This window comes from Chiloscyllium punctatum, chromosome 8, assembly GCF_047496795.1.
Source record: "Chiloscyllium punctatum isolate Juve2018m chromosome 8, sChiPun1.3, whole genome shotgun sequence".
NCBI classification, from domain to species: Eukaryota; Metazoa; Chordata; class Chondrichthyes; order Orectolobiformes; family Hemiscylliidae; genus Chiloscyllium; species Chiloscyllium punctatum.
The window spans coordinates 112,881,977-112,904,884 of NC_092746.1; the positions used below are offsets into that span (position 1 = coordinate 112,881,977).

General features: G+C 40.6%; 1 protein-coding gene across 9 annotated transcripts in view; it reads left to right on the top strand.

Moving 5' to 3' along the window:
* Window positions 1-22,908, top strand: part of kmt2ca (lysine (K)-specific methyltransferase 2Ca) — a 506,051-nt gene that overhangs the window by 184,302 nt on the left and 298,841 nt on the right. For all 9 annotated transcript variants that reach the window (XR_011961410.1, XM_072576253.1, XM_072576251.1 and 6 more), the window contains exons 4-5: window positions 5,807-5,942; window positions 15,603-15,803. Coding sequence is in view for 8 of the 9 variants with exons in the window: in XM_072576253.1 (XP_072432354.1) it covers window positions 5,807-5,942; window positions 15,603-15,803 (337 nt within the window). In the remaining variant the exon portion in view is untranslated. The remainder of the gene's footprint in view (window positions 1-5,806; window positions 5,943-15,602; window positions 15,804-22,908) is intronic.

Sequence of the window (22,908 nt, forward strand, 5' to 3'; positions counted from 1 at the left end):
GTGGCCTGACCCCCAGTTACTGTATGCACCTGTGAAAGAAACCTGAGCATGTTGAGAATTGTAGCACTTGGCCACAAAAGCACAGCACAAACCGAAGAAAACCTGTTTCTGTGTTTCTAAAACAGATTTCATCACCATGTTTATGTTTTCATAAGAATTTTAAATTAAGTTTGTCTTTTGACCTATTTGATGTAACTTTTCATTTAGTATTTAAACTACCATCCTCCCGATGCAAGTTTGGTATTCCATACCTGAAGATTTACAGCTTCATTGCCACAGTACACTTCTAGCCTATGTTAAGCACTGAACATTGGAACAATATGGCTTTCACAATGCTTACTAATATGCGAAATAGAAAATCAAGTGCTCTCTAACCAAAACATCAGTTATTCTTGAGCAGCTCTGGTTGCTTGGTTTTTTTCTGAAATGTTAATGACCCATCATTTCTGATATTTTTTTTTCCCAGTATACCCTTGATTTTTGTCTTCTGTGGTTTATAACAGGAAGCTGTGCAGAGTGAGTGACCTTTTGTGGTGGATGAGTAAATTCACAATTAGAGGTAGCTGCAGACTTTGAAATGCAGTTCTGACTTGGATCATGTTGAGTATCCTCGAAATATGCATTTATTATTTTGAGCAAGATGCATTATCTCCCTTATAGTATCAGGCTTGCTGATCCCTGATTGAATATATTCAGGAGTTATCTTGTGATTCTTTTGAAGGGTTCAGATTCATTAAGATTTTCTGACAAGAAAGGCTCATAATCCAAATAGGAGAAAGTGAGGACTGCAGGTGCTGGATATCAGTAGTGTGTGTTGCTGGAAAGCACAGCAGGTCAAGCAGCATCCGAGGAGCAGGAGAATCGACTGTTTGGACTTACGCCAGAAATGCTGATTCTTCTGTTCCTCCTATGCTGCCTAACCTGTGCTTTTCCAGCAACACACTCTTGACTCATAACTCAAATATTACAGGGACCTAACTTCTGAATTAAATTTTATATTACAGTCCCTGCACTGTTTGGATTATGAACTTAGCTTGTCAGAAAATCTTGTTGAAGCTAGAGTCGAAAGACGCACTGCTTTCTATCCCAGAATGAATAATTTTACTAGCATACCTGATTTTTAAAAAGCTACCATTTTGAACTTCCCACATAGGTCTTGTGAATCCAGTAACTGCCTGTTAAGTAGGGTGCTGTTGTCCTCTTGTGTGCAGGAAAGGTAAATGCTATTCTACCTTACCTCCCTGTGGCAGTATCTTGGAAAAACTGTTCAATTTAGCCCCACACCTTTCTCCCAAAACACCTTCAAATCCATGATCTTTTAAAACTTTGGATTTTGATTATGCTTTCACGGAGTATGTTCTAGATCCTAACCCACGTGAATAAGATATTCCTCCTTACCCCATGAGTACCTTTTTAAATATTTATAAAAAGGAACCAGTTTCTCCTTAATTGCTCTATCAAAACTGCTCGTTATTTTGAAATCCTTATCCAGTCTCAACACAACTGCTGGGCAGGATAATCCCAGTATTTCCAGCCTCTCCAAACAATTGAAATCCCTCATCCCTGGTATCACACTCCCAATGTTAATCCTCTGTACCCTTTTTAAGGCCTTGGTATTCATCCTCAATTGCAGTGCCACATAACACTTTAGACAATTCCTCATTGTTGATTTGTCAAGGTGTAACCATTTACTTCCTTTTGTTTTTGTATTCTGTTAGCATAGTCAAGTACCTGATACACCTTAGTGTATCATCAGCTTCTCCTGCCACTCTTCAGGTTTTGATGAATATGCACCCTCAAGTCTCTACATGTATCTCCTTTAAAATAGTACTACTTACATCATGCTGCCTCCTATCTTGTTTCTTCCAAGTGCATCACTTCACATTTGAGCCTACATCAGTTTTGTGTCTGTCCGTAGCGGTATGTCCTGAACTGTGCTGTTATTTTGCTAAATATTTACTATTAAAATGTGATTGATATTAGTATCAATAACATAGTGGTGTTATGACATAGAGCTACCTATATCAGTGGTACTAGAAAAGAGGTTGTGCTTGGGGAACATGAGAAACTAGGTGCTACATTAGGAAGCAGAACCTTAAGAGTAATCTCTGGATGACTGCTTGAGGCATGTGAAAATGGCACAGGGTAAATAAAATTAGAAAAACAAATGCAAGTCTGAAAGCTTGATGTGGGAGGTCAGTGTTCGATTGTGGGTAATTGGCACCAGTGCTGGGGAAAGTGGGATCATTCTGTTGGGAGATGAGGTACAATTGAAGATGCTAGTCTTCCTGCTAGTGGGAATAATCTACAGGCCCCTAACAATAACCACAATGTATGGTGATGTATACATGATGAAATATTAGCTGCTTGTGATATAGGGATGGCAGTCATCTATAATCTATAAAAAAGTTAGATTGGTCATGGGAACCTGAATGAGTTTGTAGAATGCTTTTGAGAGTTTTTTCAAGCAGGAGATTCTGTGTTTGGTACTGTCAAGTGGCAGGATTAATTCAGACCTTGATATAAAGGCATCCTTGGGTAGCAGTGATCGCATTATGGTTGAATTATCAACCCAAGTTGAATTTTGGAAGTGTGAAGATTGGGCTAAATTTCATACTTTAGTTGTCTGTTACTGAAATACCGTATTTTCTAAATCACATTAACCATTAGTAATAGTTGTTGATCTAAATTATTGAAATTGAAATGACCAATAAGGAACTGTATTACCAAATGTACATGAGAATTTTTTTTTGTCTGATTGCTTCAAATTTCCTTCATTACCTTCACTAGTGACATTTTACATTGCTTTGCTTGGCTGGTCTGGATTTCTAAGCTTGTAGTTCTGCATGGGCTCACATGAGAAAATCTGCCTTGTTTCTGCCCAGGAATTCAGTGAACCATGATGGTGCAGTTTTGTTAACAATGCAGTTATAGATGCTGCCTTTGAAACCAAGGTTTATCTTCAAAGGCGATTTGGAGCATGCATCTTTTTAGGTAAATTATTGTCATTTGGTAGTACAGAACTTGAGTTTTGCTGAAAATAGATATGTTTTGTCATTTTTTTTGTGTGCACTCATTAGAACATATCATAACATAAATTCAAAGGGAAAACAACCATACATGAGAAGAAAGTACTGATTTGATTAGATTACTGATTAGATTAGATTACTTACAATGTGGATACAGACCCTTCGGCCCAACAAGTCCACACTGACCCGCTGAAGCGCAACCCACCCAGACCCATTCCCCTACATTTACCCCATCACCTAACACTACAGGCAATTTAGCATGGCCAATTCACCTAACCTGCACATTTTTGGACTGTGGGAGGAAACCGGAGCACCTGAAGGAAACCCACGCAGACACTGGGAGAATGTGCAAACTCCACACAGTCAGTCATCTGACGCAATTGGTTGGCAGTTGGTAGAGGTGTAGCCACCAAGAATGCATATATTAATACTCATTGCCAGTTTACATCAGGCTTTGTTTAAATTTTCAACAGGCAGATTGACTAATTTGTGAGGATATTTCCCCGAGAGCTGAACTAGCAAATGGCAGTTACCTGTTTTGTTGAATTGAAACCGGTGCAGGGCATGTACATCTTCCTTCTGACTGTAAAGAACAGGACCCTGTATATTAATGTTTCTAGTTTTCCAGTGGAGACACATGTTACACATTGTGAACCTGACTGACTCGTTGTTGTTGTTGTCGTCCCTCATTCATTTAGCATCATCCAGGCAATGTTGTCCAGTTGCTGAATCACTTCTAATGATAGACACAGTTGAGTTTTGCAAGCACAGGCTTATTGGGGACAGTCAGTATCTTGCTTGTTGAGAAACACCAAAGGGACATACTGTTTGTTGAGATCCACCATTCTCTGGGACGTACAGTTTTCATATCTAGCATCACGGAGGCCCTGAAATGCTTATACCACATAGCTCGTTTGTATGATAGGCAGAATGTCTTTTTAGTTTGATAACATCCTATTAATGGTAAACATTCCTTGTGTTTCTACTGCATAGCAGCATGAAACAGCTAGCTTTATCTTTGCTTGAACTTTTAAGATTCCTTACTCTTCCAGATTAATCTGAGCATTGGTCAGAATCGAGACAACCACGTAACTTTCCATGAGTTTGCACAATATATAGTTAGAAATCATCTGATCGGGTTAGCCTTTATCCTGCAGGCGATTGATGTGCCCTATTTCAGCATCAAACCTGCATGGTGTATAAGTAGCTCAGGTCCTACGTATGAAGTTGCCAATAAGACCAATCTTCTCATGAATGAAAGGGACTCTTGTGGTGCAGTGGTAATGACCCTATCTTTGAGCTAAAAGGTTCTGTTTCAAGTCCCACCTACAGCAGAGGTGTGTCATAACATGTCTGAATGGGTTGTTGAAAAATATCTACAGTGAATGAAATTGTATGGATCCCAGTATGCATACCGACCATGTAGGTTTGTGATGAACAGGAGTAGAGGGCTGTCTGGGAGAAAGTGAGGACTGCAGATGCTGGAGATCGGAGCTGAAAATATGCTGGAAAAGCGCAGCAGGTAAGGCAGCATCCAAGGAGCAGGAGAATCGACCTTTCGGGCATGAGCCCTTCTTCAGGAATCATCCCTGAAGAAGGGTTCATGCCCGAAAGGTCAATTCTCCTGCTTCTTGGATGCTGTCTGACCTAGAGGGCTGTCTGGTCGACTTCTCAATTAGGGCATCGAGGAAAGGGAGGTCATTTAATAGTTCCATTCCAAATGTGATTTTTGAGTCACAAGATTGATCTCATGCAGTTACATGCAGCTGTGGATTCAAGTTAAAAAAAATTAATTGTTGAGATATGTGAATTGCGGTTAAGGCCAGCATGTAATGCCAATTTCTAATGGGAAATGTTATGCAAAGGGCAACTTATTTCGGTATCGTGTTTATTGTAACAAAAGGTGCAAATATTAAGTCATTTTTGTTTTACAAGTAGGGAAGAAAGTAAGTTAAAACATTTTTGTAATAGTGAAAGGTATACAGAATAAACTACAAAAGTTCAGAGTCCTACTGTATAAAAAGAGTAATTGAGTATGTTTCAGATGATAAGTAGGTGAATATGATTGATTTACAAAAAGAAAGTCTCCTTGATCTTTAGTATGATTGTTGAAATCTGATCCCAAATAATTGTAGTAATAGCAATATGTTAGGAATGATCTCATCTAAATTTTCTCCCTATGTTGACACATACCAGTATGTGTTTTATTAAGAGACTGCATGGAAGATGCGAAATTTAAACACTGGTGAACAAGAAAGCTACATTAGAATGATACTTAAGTTTGTGACTTGAGCCTTGATCTATCTTTAACAGAGAACTAAAAATTGTAGTTGATTTTAATCTTATTGAAACATTGTCTTCCACAAGTACTGCGATTGTTATGAAAAACTTGTTGGTTAAATGTGGTTGAAATGCTTCTTATGCTGCTTCCCACTAAAAAGAAATCTTCAACTCCCAATTCCAGACTTTTCCATACATACTCTTTGTAATGTTTATAACTCTATTCAATTGGGGTGTTCGTTGTGAGAGTTCTGATTAATGTATATAAAATCATGAGGCTCATGGATAGAATGGAAAACATTTTTACATTAGGACGTGGCATCATTAATCTGTGTTGTGCTACATTTTAAACAAAGCCTAGTCCTTTTAATCTATTATCTAATATTGTCTTTCGGGGAAAAAAAATTATGAATTGTAATGTATCGGTGGAAATATACTGGATAGCTTGGATCGTCATTTGATACCATTGGAACTGTTTGGTTTACTTTTCTTAACAGACATTAAAGATGACTCACTGGAGGAGGATATCCTTACAGAAATGGAGACCAATGAACAATCATCTCTCCTGCAGCGTTCAATATCTGAAGACTCTGCCAGCTCCATAACCTCAGTCAACCTAGATACAAAAACCAGGTCAGAACAAGCAATGCTGAGTCATATTCTCAGAATTCAAATATGGAATGCTCCACCAGACCTGATCAGACCAACTAGAATTACTCACTCTGAGACATTGAAATTCTGTTTGCTTGATTTGAATGAAAAATATTGGTCAATTAATGTTGATGGCTTTTTCAGTTAATCCTTTATAGCTTTTCAAAGTGTATATGTTTGTAAGATTAGTCAGAGGTTTTTCTCAAAATTCTTTGTCAAGTCCCTTCACTTGAATGTATAGCTTGTTTGTTTCACTTCATTTTGTCACAATTCCAGTGGCATGTTCCATTCATTTATGATACTGTTGCATTTGTTTAAGGTGGGTTGTGAAAGTGACAGTGGTTACTGTTTTCTTCTATCGTATACTGCTTCCCTCCTCAACCCCATAATATATCATAGCCAACTTGCTTTTGCTTACGTGCAGATGTAATCTGCATAACCTATTGCATGATGCCCAGTGGAGTCTTGATAAGTTTGAAACTGAAACTGAATTTATTAATTCAGACTGTTCTATACATGTGCAAGTGTTTCAAAAAATAATTTTTCAAACTATTTAATTAAGTGCTCCACAACAACCGGTATAGGGGAGAAACAATTATGCAACAGGATGACCAAACCTCTTTAGGGTGGGATGGATTGGATGGGAAGCTTTCCTTTTGGTTTGCAGAATGCGTAAATGTTGTTTGGTGCTCAGAAAATTTGAATTGGATGAGGTGTCACAGCTGGATGATCATGCACATTAGAACACCAAGAATTAAACAGCGATGCTGTATTCACATTATAAAACACAGAATAGCTTGGTCAATATCTAAATTACTATTTTCTATGATATACTATTGCCAATTAATTTTGCCACATTTAACGTAGAAACCAATTTTAGGTATTTGCACACTACTGAATTGATTGCCACATAAACCTCAATTTAAGAACACTTAACCAGCTGACTGTTCAGGATGTTAATTCTGTAATACTAGATTGTAATATCTTCATTTACTCTCTGGTTTAGTCTCATCTGCATTGAGGCATTGATGAATATGAATACAGTTTTAACCTTCTCAGTTTTGTGTTTGGATCTCCCATGGTGTGTCTCATCCCTGAATATCCACAGGCCTCTTCTGTCCATTGAGTTCTGGCCTTATGCAACCACCACCCACTACAGGTAGAAGATCCTTTATCCAAAATGCTTGGGGCCAGCTGTTTTTTGGAATTCGGAATTTTTCGGTTTTCAGAATAGTGACAGCTAAATGGTGAAATTTTTAACAATCTTACCGGCAAGCAGATTTCTAACGAAGAACATGCTTGGCCACGCGCTCCCGTGTTGCATCTGAGTGACACACAGAGTAGGTGTCGACTTGGGTTAACTGTTTGCTCGCCAAACAACCTTGTTAATGAGAAAAAAACTTCGCAAAAAAAAGTCTGATTTCGGAGCTTTTCAGTTTTTGGATATTCAGATAAAGGATCTTCTACATGTATTAATATTCAGCTACTTAAATTCTAAGCACTGGAATTTTCTCCCTTAACATTTCCATATTTTTGCATCTCCTTTTAAGATATCCCTTGAAGTTTACTAGTTTGACAAAATGTTCAGTTGCCTGTCTGAATATCTCTTCGTTTGTCTCTGTCATTATTCCAGAATGCATCACAGACATGTACTTGTTTTAAAGGTGCTGATTAGATTACTTACTTAGTGTGGAAACAGGCCCTTCAGCCCAACAAGTCCACACCGACCTGCCGAAGTGCAACCCACCCAGACCCATTCCCCTACATTTACCCCTTCACCTAACACTGCGGGCAATTTAGCATGGCCAATTTACCTAACCTGCACATATTTGGATTGTGGGAGGTAACTGGAGCACCCGGAGGAAACCCACGCAGACACTGGGAGAATGTGCAAACTCCACACAGTCAGTCGCCTGAGGCGGGAATTGAACCCGGGTCTCTGGCACTGTGAGGCAGCAGTGCTAACCACTGTGCCACCGTGCTGTATAAATGCAAGTTGGTGAGGTACAGCTATGCCAAATTGTAGTCTCAAACAACATTCTTGTAAATAAGCAAGATATTTTAAAAGTAAATTCAAGTAAATGACATCGCTAACTCTTAGTCCATTAGCTTCTTACTGTTAGTTAAGTTTTTAAATTAATAGATCCATTGTTGCTTCAGGTTTGAAAATTAATTTGAGGATGTGGGATTCGTGGGCTGGGTAAGTATTTATTGCCCATAATCGATTGCACAAGATGATGGTTGTGAGCTGTCATCTTGAACAGCTGCAATCTATTTGGTAAAGGTACCATGCTTGACATTGAAGGGTCAGCGATATATTTACAAGTCAAGGTAGTGATTAGCTTGGAAGGGTAGCTTGCAGCTGATGGTGTTCCCATATATCTGCTGTCCTTGGCCAACTACATGGTAGTGATCTTGAGTTTGGAGGGGGCTCTCTAAGGAGCCTTGATGGATTTCTGCCACCCAGTTTCTAAATGGTATGCACTGTTGCCACTATGTATCAATGCTTGAGGGAGTGAATGTGTGCTAATGTGGTGCCTGTCAACTGCTGGATGGTGTCAAGCTTTTTGTTGTTGTTTGAACTTCACTCATCCAAGTGGATGGGCTCTGGAGAGTCAGGAGTTGGAGTTACTCGCAATAAGATTCAAAGTCTCTAACCTGCTTTTATTGCCATGGTTGTAGCCAGGAAAAACAGTATAAGGAGCATGCTACTACCCCAGTGCCCCACCCACCCCTTTCTGTGACCACCACCTGCTCCTACTACCAGAGCCTGTGGAAGCTGCATTGGACTGTACAGCCACCTAAGGGCTCACCCTGCGAGTGGAAGAGATTCACCTTCATCTACAAGGGACTGCCAATGACAGCGAGTCTATATGGCTAGTTCAAATTAGTTTCTAGTCAAAGGGAACCTCCAGGATGTTGGTATTGGGAGATTCAGTGATGGAAATAGCATTGAATATCAAGGGATGATGATAATATTCTCTCTTGTTGAACATGGTCATTGCCTGCCCCTTGTGTGGTGCGAATGTTACTTGTATTTGAGGGTCGAAGTGTAGGAGAATAGTAGTGATAAGGGACTCTTGTAGTTAGAAGTGCAAATATGTGTTTGTGTGGCAGCAAATGTGACTCTAGGATGGCATGTTGCCTCCCTAGTATCAGGTTCAAGTGTGTCTCTGGGGACAGGAAGGAAGGTGAGCAGGTAGAGGTCATGGTCCATATTGGTATCTATGACGGAAAGAGAGATGAACCCCTGCAAAGGGGATTAAAAGTTAAGTGAAAAGTTGAAAAGCAAGACCTTGAGGGTTGTAATTTTGGGAGTTCTATGTCCTTAGAGTATGTTCTTGGGGGTTTGATGACTGAAGTTATAATGGGTGGAACTCAGAAATATGAAGGTGTGATCCTTTGATCGGATTATACTATAGCACAGTAGGGATACTGAGGAAGCTTGTTGGGGACAGTCAGTATCTTGCTTGTTCAGAACCACCTGTGATGAAAGATAAGGACAATTGAAAGTTTTGTTAAAAAGGAAAGGGAAGCATGTGTAAAATTTAGGAAACTGAAATCAGACAAGTCCCTTGAACAATATGAAGGAAGTAGGAAAGAAATTAAACAAGGAATTAGGAGGGCTAAAAGAGACCACGGAATATCTTTTGCAAGTAGGATTAAGGAGAATACCAAAACATTTCAGGCTTACATTAGGAGCAAAAGCAAAGCTAAGGAAAGGATAGAAAAGGATAATCAGCATGACTTTGTGGGTGGCACAGTGGTTAGCACTGCTGCCTCACAGCGACAGAGACCCGGGTTCAATTCCCATCTCAGGCAACTGATTGTGTGGAGTTTGCACATTCTCCCCATGTCTCCCCAGTTTCCTCCCACAGTCCAAACATGTGCAGGTTAGGTGAACTGGCCAAGCTAAATTGCCCGTAGTGTTCGGTGTAGGGGCTTCAGCGGGTCGGTGTGGACTTGTTGGGCCGAAGGGCCTGTTCCCACACTGTAAGTAATCTAAGTACGCTCAAGGACAAAGAAGAGAATTTATATGTAGAGCCAGAACAAGTGGGTTGAGGTCCATAATGAGTACTTTGCATTAGTATTTGCCAAAGAAAAGGACATAGATGATGATGGTAAGACTAAAGAAGGTTGTGTTGATATTCGAGTGCATGTTGATATTAAAGAGGTGGCCACATTGGGTGTCTTGAAAACATTTAAGGTAGATAAGTCCCCAAAGTCTGATGGGATTTATCCCAAAATACTGAGGGAGGCAAGGGAGGAGATTGCTGGGATCTTGACAGAGATTTTGCTATTCTCTTTAGCCATAGACAAGGTCCAGGGTGACTGGAGAATAGCCAAAGTTTTTCCTTTGTTTAAAAAGGAATGATCCAGGGATTATCCAGAAAATTACAGGCCAATGAGTCTTTGGAGAAGATTCTCAGGGACAGGATTTACTCGCATTTGGAAAGAATGGATTTTATTAAGGATAATCAGCATGACTTTGTGCAGGGGAGATCTTGCATCACAAACTTGGCTGCATTTTTGAGGGAGTAATGAAAATGATGGATGAGGGTAGGGCAGTGGATGTAGTATAAATGTACTTCACTAGAGCATTTGATAAGGTCCTGTGGTAGCCTTGTCAAGGCGATTAATTCGGACGGGATCTACAGTGAATTGGCAAGTTGGATACGAAATAGGCTCGGTAATAGAAGACGGAAGGTAGTCCTGGAGGGCTGTTGGGGTGTCATGATGGCTCAGTGGTTAGCACTGCTGCCTCACAGCACCAGGGACCCAGGTGACTGTGTGGAGTTTGCAAATTCTCCCGGAGTCTGCATTGGTTTTCTCCCACAATCCAAAGATGTGCAGGTTAGGTAAATTGGCCATGGTAAATTGCCCATAGTGTTCAGGGATGTGTAAGTTAGGTGCATTAGTCAGAGGTAAATGTAGAGAAATAGGGGCATGGGTCTGGGTGGGATACTCTTCGGAAGGTCGGTGTGGATTTGCTGGGCCAAAGGGCCTGCATCCACACTGTAGGGATTGTATGATTCTATTTTTCTGACTGGAGGTTTGTATTCTACATGGATCAATGTTCAGACCTTGTCTTTGTAATATGTATAAATGATTTGAATGAAACACCGGTGGTCGAATTAAGTTTGTAGGTGTCATGAAAATTGCTGCAGATATTGACGGTGAGGAAGATTGTCAAGAGCTACAACAGGAAATAGATAACTTGGAAGGTTGGATGGAATAATGTCAGATGGATTTTTATCCAGACAAATATGAGGGAATGCATTTTGGGAGGTTAAATGCAAGAGAAAAGTATCCAGTAAATGGCAGGACCCTTAGGAGCATTGATAAATAGAGATCTTGGGGTGCAAGTCCATAGCTCCCTGAAAGTGGCAACGCAAATGGATAAGATGGTAAAGAAGACATATGACACATGGCATGTTTGCCTTCATTGGTCAAAACATTGAACATAAGAGTTGGGAAGTTATGTTGCAGCTGTACACTGATGGAGTATTGTGTGCAATTCTGATTGCCACACTCTGGGAAGGATGTGGAGGCTTTGGAGAGGATGGAAAAGAAATTTGCCATGATGTCTTGGAATGGAGACCGTTAGCTATAAGGAGAGTTTGGACAAATTTGAATTGGTTTTTGTTGGGTATCGGAAGCTGAGGGATGACCTGATAGAAGTATATAAAATTGAGACACATAACAGAGTGGATAGTTGCGAGTGTTTTTCCCAGGTTGGTAATGTCAAGTACTAGGGGGCATAGGGTTAAGGTGAGAGAGAGGAATTTAAAGAGGATATGAGGGGCAAGTTTTCTTTTACATAGAGAGTGGTAGGTGCCTGGAATCTGTTACCAGGGGAAGTAATAGAAGTAGATATGATATCAACTTTTATGGGACACTTGGACATGGCACGTGAATATTCAGGGAATAGAAGGCTATGACCATGTGCAAATAGATGGGATTAGTTTAGAATGGCATAATTATCAGTGCAGAGATGGTGGACCAAAGATCTGCTCCTGTGCTTTGCTGTGCTGTGCTGGACTGTACCATACTGTGTTCTGTGTCACTTGTCAACCCAAGCCTGGCTACTTTCTGAGGCTTGCTGCATTTGGGCATTCTCAGCTTCAGTATTAAGGAGTTGCAACTGGTGTAGTGTTATTACCAACTTCTAACTTTATGATGAAGGGAAGGTCATTGAAGCAGTTGAGGATGATTAAGCCTAGGACACTACTTGAGAAACTCCTGCAATGATGCACGAGAGCAGAAACAAATGCTTTTCAACAACAACAGCATCTTCCATTATGCTACATATGACTCCAATCAGCAGAGAAATTTCCCCTTAATTCCACTGTCAGTAGTTTCGCTGGGACTCCTTGATGTCACAGTCAGATGTGGCCTTGGTGTTGTAGGCAGACATTCTCACCTCATCTCTGCAGTTCAGCTGCTTTGGACCACAGCTGTAATGAGGACAGGAGCTGCCCTAGTCGAACCAAAACTGGCTGCACTGAATCAGTTGTTATTTAGCAACTGCTGCTTGATATCATTGTTGGTGATCTTTTTCTGTCACTTGGCTGATGAATGTAAGTAGATTGATAAGGCAGTATTTAGTTGAGTGGAATCTGTCCTGAAATATTGGAACACCTCGGTTAGCGATGTGGCACGTTCTAGATCATGCCTTCTGTTTCCTGAATGTTGTCAGTGCCCTAAGCGTTTCTAGTATCCAGTGCCTTCAGCCATTTCATTATATCACATGGCGTGAATTAAATGGGTTGAAGACTTGCATCTGAGATGTAGAGACCTCCAGAGGATGCCAGAATGATCATCCACTTCACGCTTCTAGCCGAAGATTGTTACACATGCGGCTGCCTTGTTGTTTTCACTGATGTGCTGTCCTCTCCAATCATTGAGGATTGGGATATTTTTGGAACTGATTCCTCCAGTGAGCTCTTTAATTGTCCTTCTCCATTTACAACTGGCCCCGTGGCACACTGCAGAGCTTAGATCTAAACTGATGTTTGTGGGAGCACTGTGTCTTGCTAATAATGCTGTATTTATACACGTAGTCCTGTGCTGTGGCTTCACCAGGTTCACACCTCATTTTTAGGTATGCTTAATGCCCTCCTGTGCTCTTTTTATTTCACCAGGATTGATTCCACTGACTTTGTGGTGGTGGTAAAGTGGAAGACATAGTTAGTCATGTGTTTGCAGAGGCAATTTTAGATGTTGCTGACAGCCCATAGCACTGCATCATGCCCAGGCTTGAGTTGCAAGATCTGTTCAAAGTATATTCTATTTAGCATAGTGGTAGCACCACACAACACGGTTGAGAGTTAAGATAGAACTTTGTCTGTTCCAAAGATGTCATGATGAATGATACATCACAACAAGCAAATTGGAGAGGATAATATCAAATTTTCTTTCCCCTCTTGTTGCAATGGGTTGGTGTAATAGAGGATTATTGATGAGTGAACCAGAGGTTTGAAGTTAAAATCCCAACATTGCACACTTTGAAACAATTTTTTGAAACAGATTGCATGTTATATTATTAACAGTTATTGATAACGACAGCAGTGGTTCAGTGACAAGTCCCAATCAGTTCAGTAACTTGGAATATGCCACTCATACTTGAACAGTTTTATGTACAAGAAAAATCAAAGGGTAAAAAAAATTGGCAAGTGGATATATTAGTTGACTCCATAAATTCATGTGGATTGTTTCCATAATTATATACTAGTCTCCTATCTTAACACACAATGTAGCACTATTACTGATAAAATACAGTACGTTAATGAGTCCCTTGTGGTATATGCAAAATACCTTTTTCTATAATAGGCTTTTTTTTACAATTCCTCAAAGCATTTCAAACAGGCAGCAGACTGTGTATGCTGCAGTATTTTTTAACAGCTCCTCTGGATAAGTAATTTAATCTAAACAACTCTACCTTGTTAAAACAAAATGTCCCCTGCATACATGAATTTGCATTTTTATTTTTGTTTATTAAGAAGTAGCATGCCTAGAGATTTGCCTGAGCAGCAAAAGACTCATCTCTGTTAAATTTAAATTCTCTATAATAATTTTACTAAATTGTTAGTTTATAAATGTTGGATGTCTGTTTCGCTGTCTTACCCCATCGGGTGATGTCCACAGGGAGGACATGGAATAGATATCCAAAAGACTGCTTTTTAATAGTTTCAGATGAGACCATTTCCTCTCTTTTGGGAAGACCTGTTTCAAACTCTTTTGTTTTATATATATTGCTGGTAGTACATTATTTTGAGTCAAAGTATTTCCCTTCCTGCAAGTTTTCCGATAAAATTGTTAAAATATCAAGTTTATGAAGGACAATGCTGAAAATAGGCAGCTCTTAAATAATTCTTTTTATATTGCATGGTTATTTCCTTTCTTTAATGTGACAGTTCTTAGAGTGAACAATTAAACAACGCTTTGATGTTGAAGTGTGGCCCAATCAATTTTTGACAATTATTAACTACAGACCAATAATGTATATAAGGGAGCTATTTGATTTGCTCATTGTTGACTTATCATTCAGATTTAGTTTAATGTCTGTCATTCAGAAATTGTTATAATCCATTGTTAAGGAAATAACAAGACGTTTGGAAAGTCAAATCTCAATCCACCAGAGTCAGCATGGTTTTATGAAGGGTACATCATGTTGATGCGTTTTTATTTGGTGCACAAAATGTAACTAATGCGGTGGCCCAGAGTTCTGTCATATTTACAGTCATAGATAGGGGAGGATAAAGCCAAATTTGCAGATGACATCAAAATAGTTTGGGAAGTAAGAAATAAATTTTACAGATCGATATGGATAGCTTAGGTGAAGGACTTATGCCCGAAACATCAATTCTCCAGCTCCTCGGATGCTGCCTGACCTGCTGTGCTTTTTCAGCACCGCACTGTCAACTCGCCTATTCTTCGGAGTTCTTGTGTTCTTACTATCCATGTCATTATATGAAGCCAACATTTTGCTTAGTGGTTAAAGAACTTAAATTTCTGTCAAGTTTAATACATGTTTCTTCCCTTTTTCCGTCCTCTTAAGTTATTGTTAGGTGAATGACAATCTATCTCTTAGCCCATGAGGCAGGGAAATGACTCAGCTGATGGTCTTAACCATCAGTTTTGGCAGCCTAGTTCACTATGTGGTTGTGCAATTGAGTCTGTTTTCATCTAATACCTACACATGTATCGGGCAGATGGCTGTACAATAAACAGAGCCAGGAGCTTTGACTTTGCACAAATCTAAAGTTGCTCAAACCATTTGTAGTTGTGTTCCTGACATCTTCTAATATGTAAAGGCATACAAGTAAAGAACATCATTGGGTGTTTATTTTATTGATTTGACCAGAACAGAATATAAATCGTTTGAATATCATTAGGGAAGCTGATAATAGACAATCAGTGAAATTGTTTGCATGGGCATTACTTTCATATAACTAGAAATTGAGCTATTTTAGATTTTTCACACATTGAACTGCAGGTGCTTATCCTCTTTTATAAAATATCCTATTTTCTTACTAATCAGTATATTTTTGAGTTTGTATTTTTGTTTAAATGTGGGATTGGGTGGGGATTATATGTTTTACGCAGTGTAGCTATAATAATGTTTTGCTCCCTCTGCAGCAATGAACAGCTCTGTGCCTTGTGCTATTGTGGTGAACGCAGCTCACTGGGGCAGGGAGAGTTGAAAAGATTCAACCCAACTCCAGATTTTATATTACAAAGGAAGAGCCCATCTCAAGCAAAGCAAGATGGTACTGATTTGGAGGACGTTAATGACAAGAGCCACAAACAATGTTCCACTTCACAAAGGTGGCAGCAAAAGTGAGTAATTATCCTATTCATTAGAAAAGCTATTTTCTTCTGTCCTATTTTTGATCTGTTTTGAGATTTTCAAACTTTTATGCTTTTCCTTGGTAACTGGAATTCTTGGATTCTGGATAGGAAGGTATTTGTTTTACCATGGAGTGTTTCAGATTGCAGAAATTCATTTTTAACTTGGTGGTGGCATGGGATTCACTGTGGGAAAGTAATGGGATTGTGGCAGTGGGTACATGGAAGGTGCTGGGAATACCTCGGGTGCTGCTAGTTTAACCTATGCTGAATTGATGCCTTAGTTTCAGAATGCTCAACTAGTTTTTGACTAATCTGCAGAAATAGCTTTGTGGCTTTTCTTGTAAAAGAGCTTTCAGTGGTCTCAGTTCTGAAAGAATGTAGAGTACAACCTTGATTATCTGAACATCAATTATCCGATTAAGATCTCAAATAAGGTCCTGTAAAAATGGCATTAGGCAACTCCGCATTCAGTTAAAAGGCATTATAGCGTGCATTGCTGGATAACCGAGAAGTGCTCGATAACCAGCACTCAAACTACCACTTGTTTACAATCCGATCAATTATCTGAACGATCAGTTATCCAAACAAAATGCTCCCTGCCCTTCTCATTCGGATAATCAAGGTTCTACCGTACACCATTTTAAACACTAGATGAAACTTCAACATTACTGCCAAAATAATTTATGGGTTATGTTATTATTTGCATTCATGCAAATAGGTAGAAGGGAAAAATGGAAACAGTGATTTATACATAATGCTCGGTGAATCAGAAGGACAGGTGCATCAGTTAATTTGCTGTGTTTCATTTGTTCATAAAAGTTGCCATTATAAATGCTAGTTCACATCCAATGGATTATACCAAAGGAATAGAGAGATGGGATAATGAACAGGTATCTTTTATAGTCATAGAGATGTACAGCACAGAAACAGACTGTTCGGTCCAACCAGTCCATGCCGACCAGATATCCCAACCCGATCTAGTCCCACCTGCCAGCACCCGGCCCATATCCCTCCAAACCCTTCCTATTCATATACTCATCTAAATGCCGTTTAAATGTTGCAATTGTACCAGCCTCCACCATTTCCTCTGGCAGCTCATTCCATACACGTACCACCCTCTGTGTGAAACAGTTGCCCCTTAGGTCTCTTTTATATCTTTCCCCTCTCACCCTAAGCTTATGCCCTCTAGTTCTGGACTCCCTGACCTCCGGGAAAAGACTTGTCTATTTATCCTATCCATGCCCCTCATAAATTTGTCAATCTCTATAAGGTCACCCCCTCAGCCTCCGACACTCCAGGGAAAATAGCCCCAGCCTGTTCAGCCCCTCCCTAAAGCTCAAATCCTCCAACCCTGGCAACATCCTTGTAACTCTTTCCTGAACCCTTTCAAGTTTTGCAATATTTTTCCAATAGGAAGGAGATCAGAATTGCACACAATATTCCAGCAGTGGCCTAACCAATGTCCTGTACAGCTGCAACATGACCTCCCAACACCTGTACTCAATACTCTGAATAAAAGAAAGCATACCAAACGCCGCCTTCACTATCCTATCTACCTGCGACTCCACTTTCAAGGATAAAGGGGTTAAAAGAAGAAGGAAGTAATGCTTAGTCCCAGGGGACTGCTTAAGAGAAGAGAATTGGTGAAGGACATGGAAGATATAGAATATGGGGAAAGAGGTGGTGAAATCTTGAAAAATGTCCACATCACAGAGGAGGTGGTGCTGGATGTCTTAAAACTCATGAAGGTGGTTAAATCCCCAGGACCTGAGCAGGTGTATCCTAGAACTCTGTGGGAAGCTAGGGAAGTGATTGCTCGGCCCTTTGCTGAGATATTTGTATCATCGATTGTCACAGGTGAGGTGACAAAAGACTGAAGATTGGCTAACGTGGTGCCACTATTTAAGAAAGGTGGTAAGGAAAAGCCAGAGAACTATGGACCGATGGGCAAGTTGTTTCAGGAAATCCTGAAGGACGGGATTTACATGTATTTGGAAAGGCAAGGACTGATTAGGAGTCAAAATGGCTCATAACTTGATTATTTTGAAGACGATTGATGTGGACAGATCATTGATGCATACGATCTATATGGACTTCAATAAGTTATTCAACAAGATTCCTCTTGTAGGCTGGTTAGCAAGGCTAGATCATGTGGAATATAGGGAGAAAAGCCATTTGGATACAGAAGCTTGCTCAAAAGTAGAAGCCGGTGGTGGAGGGTTGTTTTTCCAGACTGGAGGCCTGTGACCAGTGGTGTGGTGGGATTGGTGGTGGGTCCACTGCTTTTTCTCATTTATTTGAATGATTTGGATGTGAACATAGGTGGTGTAGTTAGTAAGTTTGGAGATGACACCAAAATTGGAGGTGTAGTGGACAGTGAAGAAAGTTACCTCAGAGTATATGGGATCTTGATCAGACGGGTCAATGGGCTGAGGAGTGGCAGATGGAGTTTAATTTAGATAAATGTGAAGTGCTGCATTTTTGGAAAGGCAAATCAGGGCAGGACTTATACACTTAATGGTAAGGTCCTAGGGAGTGTTGCTGAACAAAGAGACCTTGGAGTACAGGTTCATAGCTCCTTGAAAGTGGCGACGCAGATAGATAGGATAGTGAGGAAGGTGTTTGGTATGATTTCCTTTGTTGGTCAAAGCATTGAGTATAGAAGTTGAGAGGTCATATTGTGGATGTACAGGACATTGACTCGGCCACTGTTGGTATATTTCATGCCTTTTTGGTTATCTCCTATCGGAAGGATAGTATGAAACTTGAAAGGGTTCAGAAAAGATTTACAAGGATGTTGCCAGGGTTGGAAGATTTGAGCTATAGGGAGAGGCTGAACAGGCTGGGGCTGTTTTCCCTGGAGTGCCAGAGTCTGAGGGGTGACCTTATAGAGGTTTACATAATCATGAGGGGCATGGTTGGGGTAAATAGACAAGGTCTTTTCCCTGGGTTGGGGAGTCCAGAACTAGAGGGCATAGGATTAATGTGAAAGGTCCCTTTTAAATTTTTCCCCTGAGAGGTAACTTTCTTTCAAATGGTGATGCATGTATGGAATGAGTTGCCATAGAAGTGGTGGAGGCTGGTACAATTACAGCATTTAAAAGGCATCCAGATGGGTATATGAATAGGAACTGTTTGGAGGCAAAAGTGCCAAGTGCTGGCAAATTGGACTAAATTAGGTTAGGATATCTGATTGGCAGGGACGCGTTGAACCGAAGGGTGTCTTTCCGTGCTGTACATCTCTATGACTCTGTGGTTAGTTCTCTATGGAAATGGGATGTTCCATCTTCTGAGTAGATGACCCACACTAAACCAGTTTTAATCCCTGACTGAAATCTGCTTAAGCAATAATAGAGGTAGAAGACCTTATTGGTTGGAAATGTGGAAAATTAACTCTAGTTCATGATTTAGAGTGTGATTCAGAAATCCTAATTGAAAGTATTTTTGTCTGGTGAGCACATCAGAATAAAATCAGGCTTGACTATGATGATGTCTGCCATTTGAAGCTTGGTCCTTGAGCTGATGTTTTTAAAAAAAAGTTAGGTTAGATTTTTTTCAATTCTATACGTATTCACTGTTCGATAATTTTTTTAAAAATGACTGTTTGTGTGGGCAGTAAGAAATGAATTAAGACCATAACGGACAAATAGAACAAAGAAAATTTACAGCTCAGGAACAGGCTCTTGGGCCCTCCAAGCCTGAGCCAATCCAAATGTACTGTTTAAACCTGTCGGTCAATTTCTTAGCATCTGTATCCCTCTGCACCCCACCTACTCATGCAGCTGTCCAGAAGCATCTTAAATGAATCTACCATGCCTGCCTCTACCACTTCTGCTGGCAACGCGTTCCAGATGCCGAGATGTGCGTGAAGTACTTGCCACATGTATCCCCCTTAAACTTTCCACCTCTCATCTTGAAAGCGTGACCTCTCGCTATTGAATCTTTCACCCTGGGAAAAAGCTTGTCTCTATTCACCCTGTATATACCCTTCATGATTTTAGAGTCATAGAGATGTACAGCGTGGAAATAGACCCATTGGTCCAAGTCGTCCATGCCGACCAGATATCCCAACCCAAACTCCTCCCACCTGCCTGCACCCGGCCCCTATCCCTCCAAACCCTTCCTATTCATAGACCCATCCAAATGCCTCTTAAATGTTACAATTGTACCAGCCTCCACCACTTCCTCTGGTAGCCCATTCCACACATGCACCAACCTCTATGTGAAAAAGCTGCCCCTTAGGTCTGTTTTATATCTTTCCCCTCTCACCCTAAACCAATGCCCTCTAGTTCTCGACTCCCCCTCTCCAGGGGAAAGACTTTGCCTATTTACCCTATTCATGTCCCTCATGATTTTATAAACCTCTATAAGGTCACCCCTCAGCCTCCAACGCTCCAGGGAAAACAGCCTCAGCCTGTTCAACCTTTCCCTGTGGCTCAAATCCTCCAACCCTGGCAACATCCTTGTAAGTCTTTTCTGAACCCTTTCAAGTTTCACATCTTTCCAATAGGAAGGAGACCAGAATGAAAGACTGGCTTTTCTAAGAAAAAACTCCACAAAAAATGGCAGCAACTAAAAAGGTATATTTTATCATTCAAACATCATTAGCAGAAATATACCCAGCGTACTCAAAAGCTACGACAGTCAATCATCACCCAATTGTTTAATTAAATGCCTCCAACCATAGAAGTGGTGGAGGCTGGTACAATTACAGCATTTAATACCATCAGATATAGGAATGGAAGTAAGGCCATTCGACCCATAGAGTCCACTCCACCATTCAATCATAGCTGGGCATTTCAACTCCACTTACCCGCATTCTCCCTGTAGCCCTTAATTCCTTGTGACATCAAGAATCTATCAATCTCTGCCTTGAAGACATTTAGCGTCCCGGCCTCCACTGCACTCTGCGGCAATGAATTCCACAGGCCCACCACTCTCTGGCTGAAGAAATGTCTCCGCATTTCTGTTCTGAAGTTACCCCCTCCAATTCTAAGGCTGTGTCCACGGGTCCTAGTCTCCTCACCTAACGGAAACAATTTCCTAGCGTACACCCTTTCCAAACCATGTATTATCTTCTAAGTTTCTATTAGATCTCCCCTTAATCTTCTAAACTCCAATGAATACAATCCCAGGATCCTCAGCCGTTCCTCATATGTTAGACTTACCATTCCAGGGATCATCCGTGTGAATCTCCGCTGGACACGCTCCAGTGCCAGTATGTCCTTCCTGAGGTGTGGGGGCCAAAACTGGATACAGTACTCCAAATGGGGCCTAACCAGAGCTTTATAAAATCTCAGTAGCACAACGGTGCTTTTATATTCCAACCCTCTTGAGATAAATGACAACATTGCATTCGTTTTCTTAATCACAGACTCAACCTGCATGTTTACCTTTAGAGAATTCTCGACTAGCACTCCCAGATCCCTTTGTACTTTGGCTTTACGAATTTTCTCACTGTTTAGAAAGTAGTCCATGCTTGTATTCTTTTTTCCAAAGTGCAAGACCTCGCATTTGCTCATATTGAATTCCATCAGCCATTTCGCAAACTGTCTAGATCCTTCTGCAGCCTCCCCACTTCCTCAGTACTACCTGCCTGTCCACCTAACTTTGTATCATCGGCAAACTTCGCTAGAATGCCCTCAGTCCCTTCATCCAGATCATTATTATATAACGTGAACAGCTGCGGCCCCAAAACTGAACCCTGCGGGACACCACTTGTCACCGGCTGCCATTCCGAAAAAGAACCTTTTATCCTAACTCTCTGCCTTCTGTCAGACAGCCAATCCTCAATCCATACCAGTAGCTCTCCTCGAGCACCATGGGCCCTCACCTTGCTCAGCAGCCTCCCGTGTGGTACCTTATCAAAGGCCTTTTGGAAGTCTAGATAGACCACATCCACTGCGTTTCCCTGGTCTAACCTACTTGTCACCTCTTCAAAGAATTCCAACAGGTTTGTCAGGCACGACCTCCCCTTACTAAATCCATGTTGACTTGTTCTAATCCGACCCTGCTCTTCCAAGAATTTAGAAACCTCATCCTTAATGATGGATTCTAGAATTTTACCAACAATTGAGATTCGGCTAATTGGCCTATAATTTTCCATCTTTTATCTTGATCCTTTCTTGAACAAGGGGGTTACAACAGCAATCTTCCAATCATCCGGGACTTTCCCTGACTCCAGCGACTTTTGAAAAATCTCAACCAACGCCTCCACTATTTCCTCAGCCACCTCCCTCAGAACTCTAGGATGTATCCCATCGGGGCCAGGAGATTTATCAATTTTAAGACCTTTTAGCTTTTCTAGCACTTTCTCTTTTGTAATGGCAACCATACTCAACTCTGCCCCCTAACTCCCTTTAATTGTTGGGATATTACTCATGTCTTCCACTGTGAAGACTGATGCAAGGTACTTATTAAGTTCTCCTGCTATTTCCTTATCTCCCATCACTAGGTTTCCAGCATCAGTTTGAAGTGGCCCAATGTCTACTTTTGCCTGTCGTTTGTTTCTTATGTATTGAAAGAAACTTTTACCATCATTTCTTATATTACTGGCTAGCCTACCTTCATATTTGATCCTCTCCTTCCTTATTTCTCTTTGTTATCCTATGTTTTTGTAGCCTTCCCAATCTTCTGATTTCCCAGTGCTCTTGGCCACTTTATAGGATCTCTCTTTTTCTTTAATACATTTCCTGACTTCTTTTGTCAGCCATGGCTGTCTAATTCCTCCCCAGATAATCTTTCTTTTCTTGGGGATGAACCTCTGTACAGTGTCCTCAATTATATCCACAAATTCCTGCCATTTTTGCTCTACCGTTTTCCCTGCTAGGCTCTGCTTCCAGTCTATTTTCGTCAGTTCCTCTCTCATGCCCTCATAATTACCTTTATTTAACTGTAACCATTACATCTGATTTTACCTTCTCTCTTTCAAACTGCAGACTGAACTCTACCATATTATGATCACTGCTTCCTAAGTGTTTCCTTACTTTAAGATTTTTTATAAAGTCTGGTTCATTACATAGCACTATGTCCAGAAAAGCCTGCTCCCTTGTGGCATCCAGATGGGTATATGAATAGGAACTGTTTGGAGGCT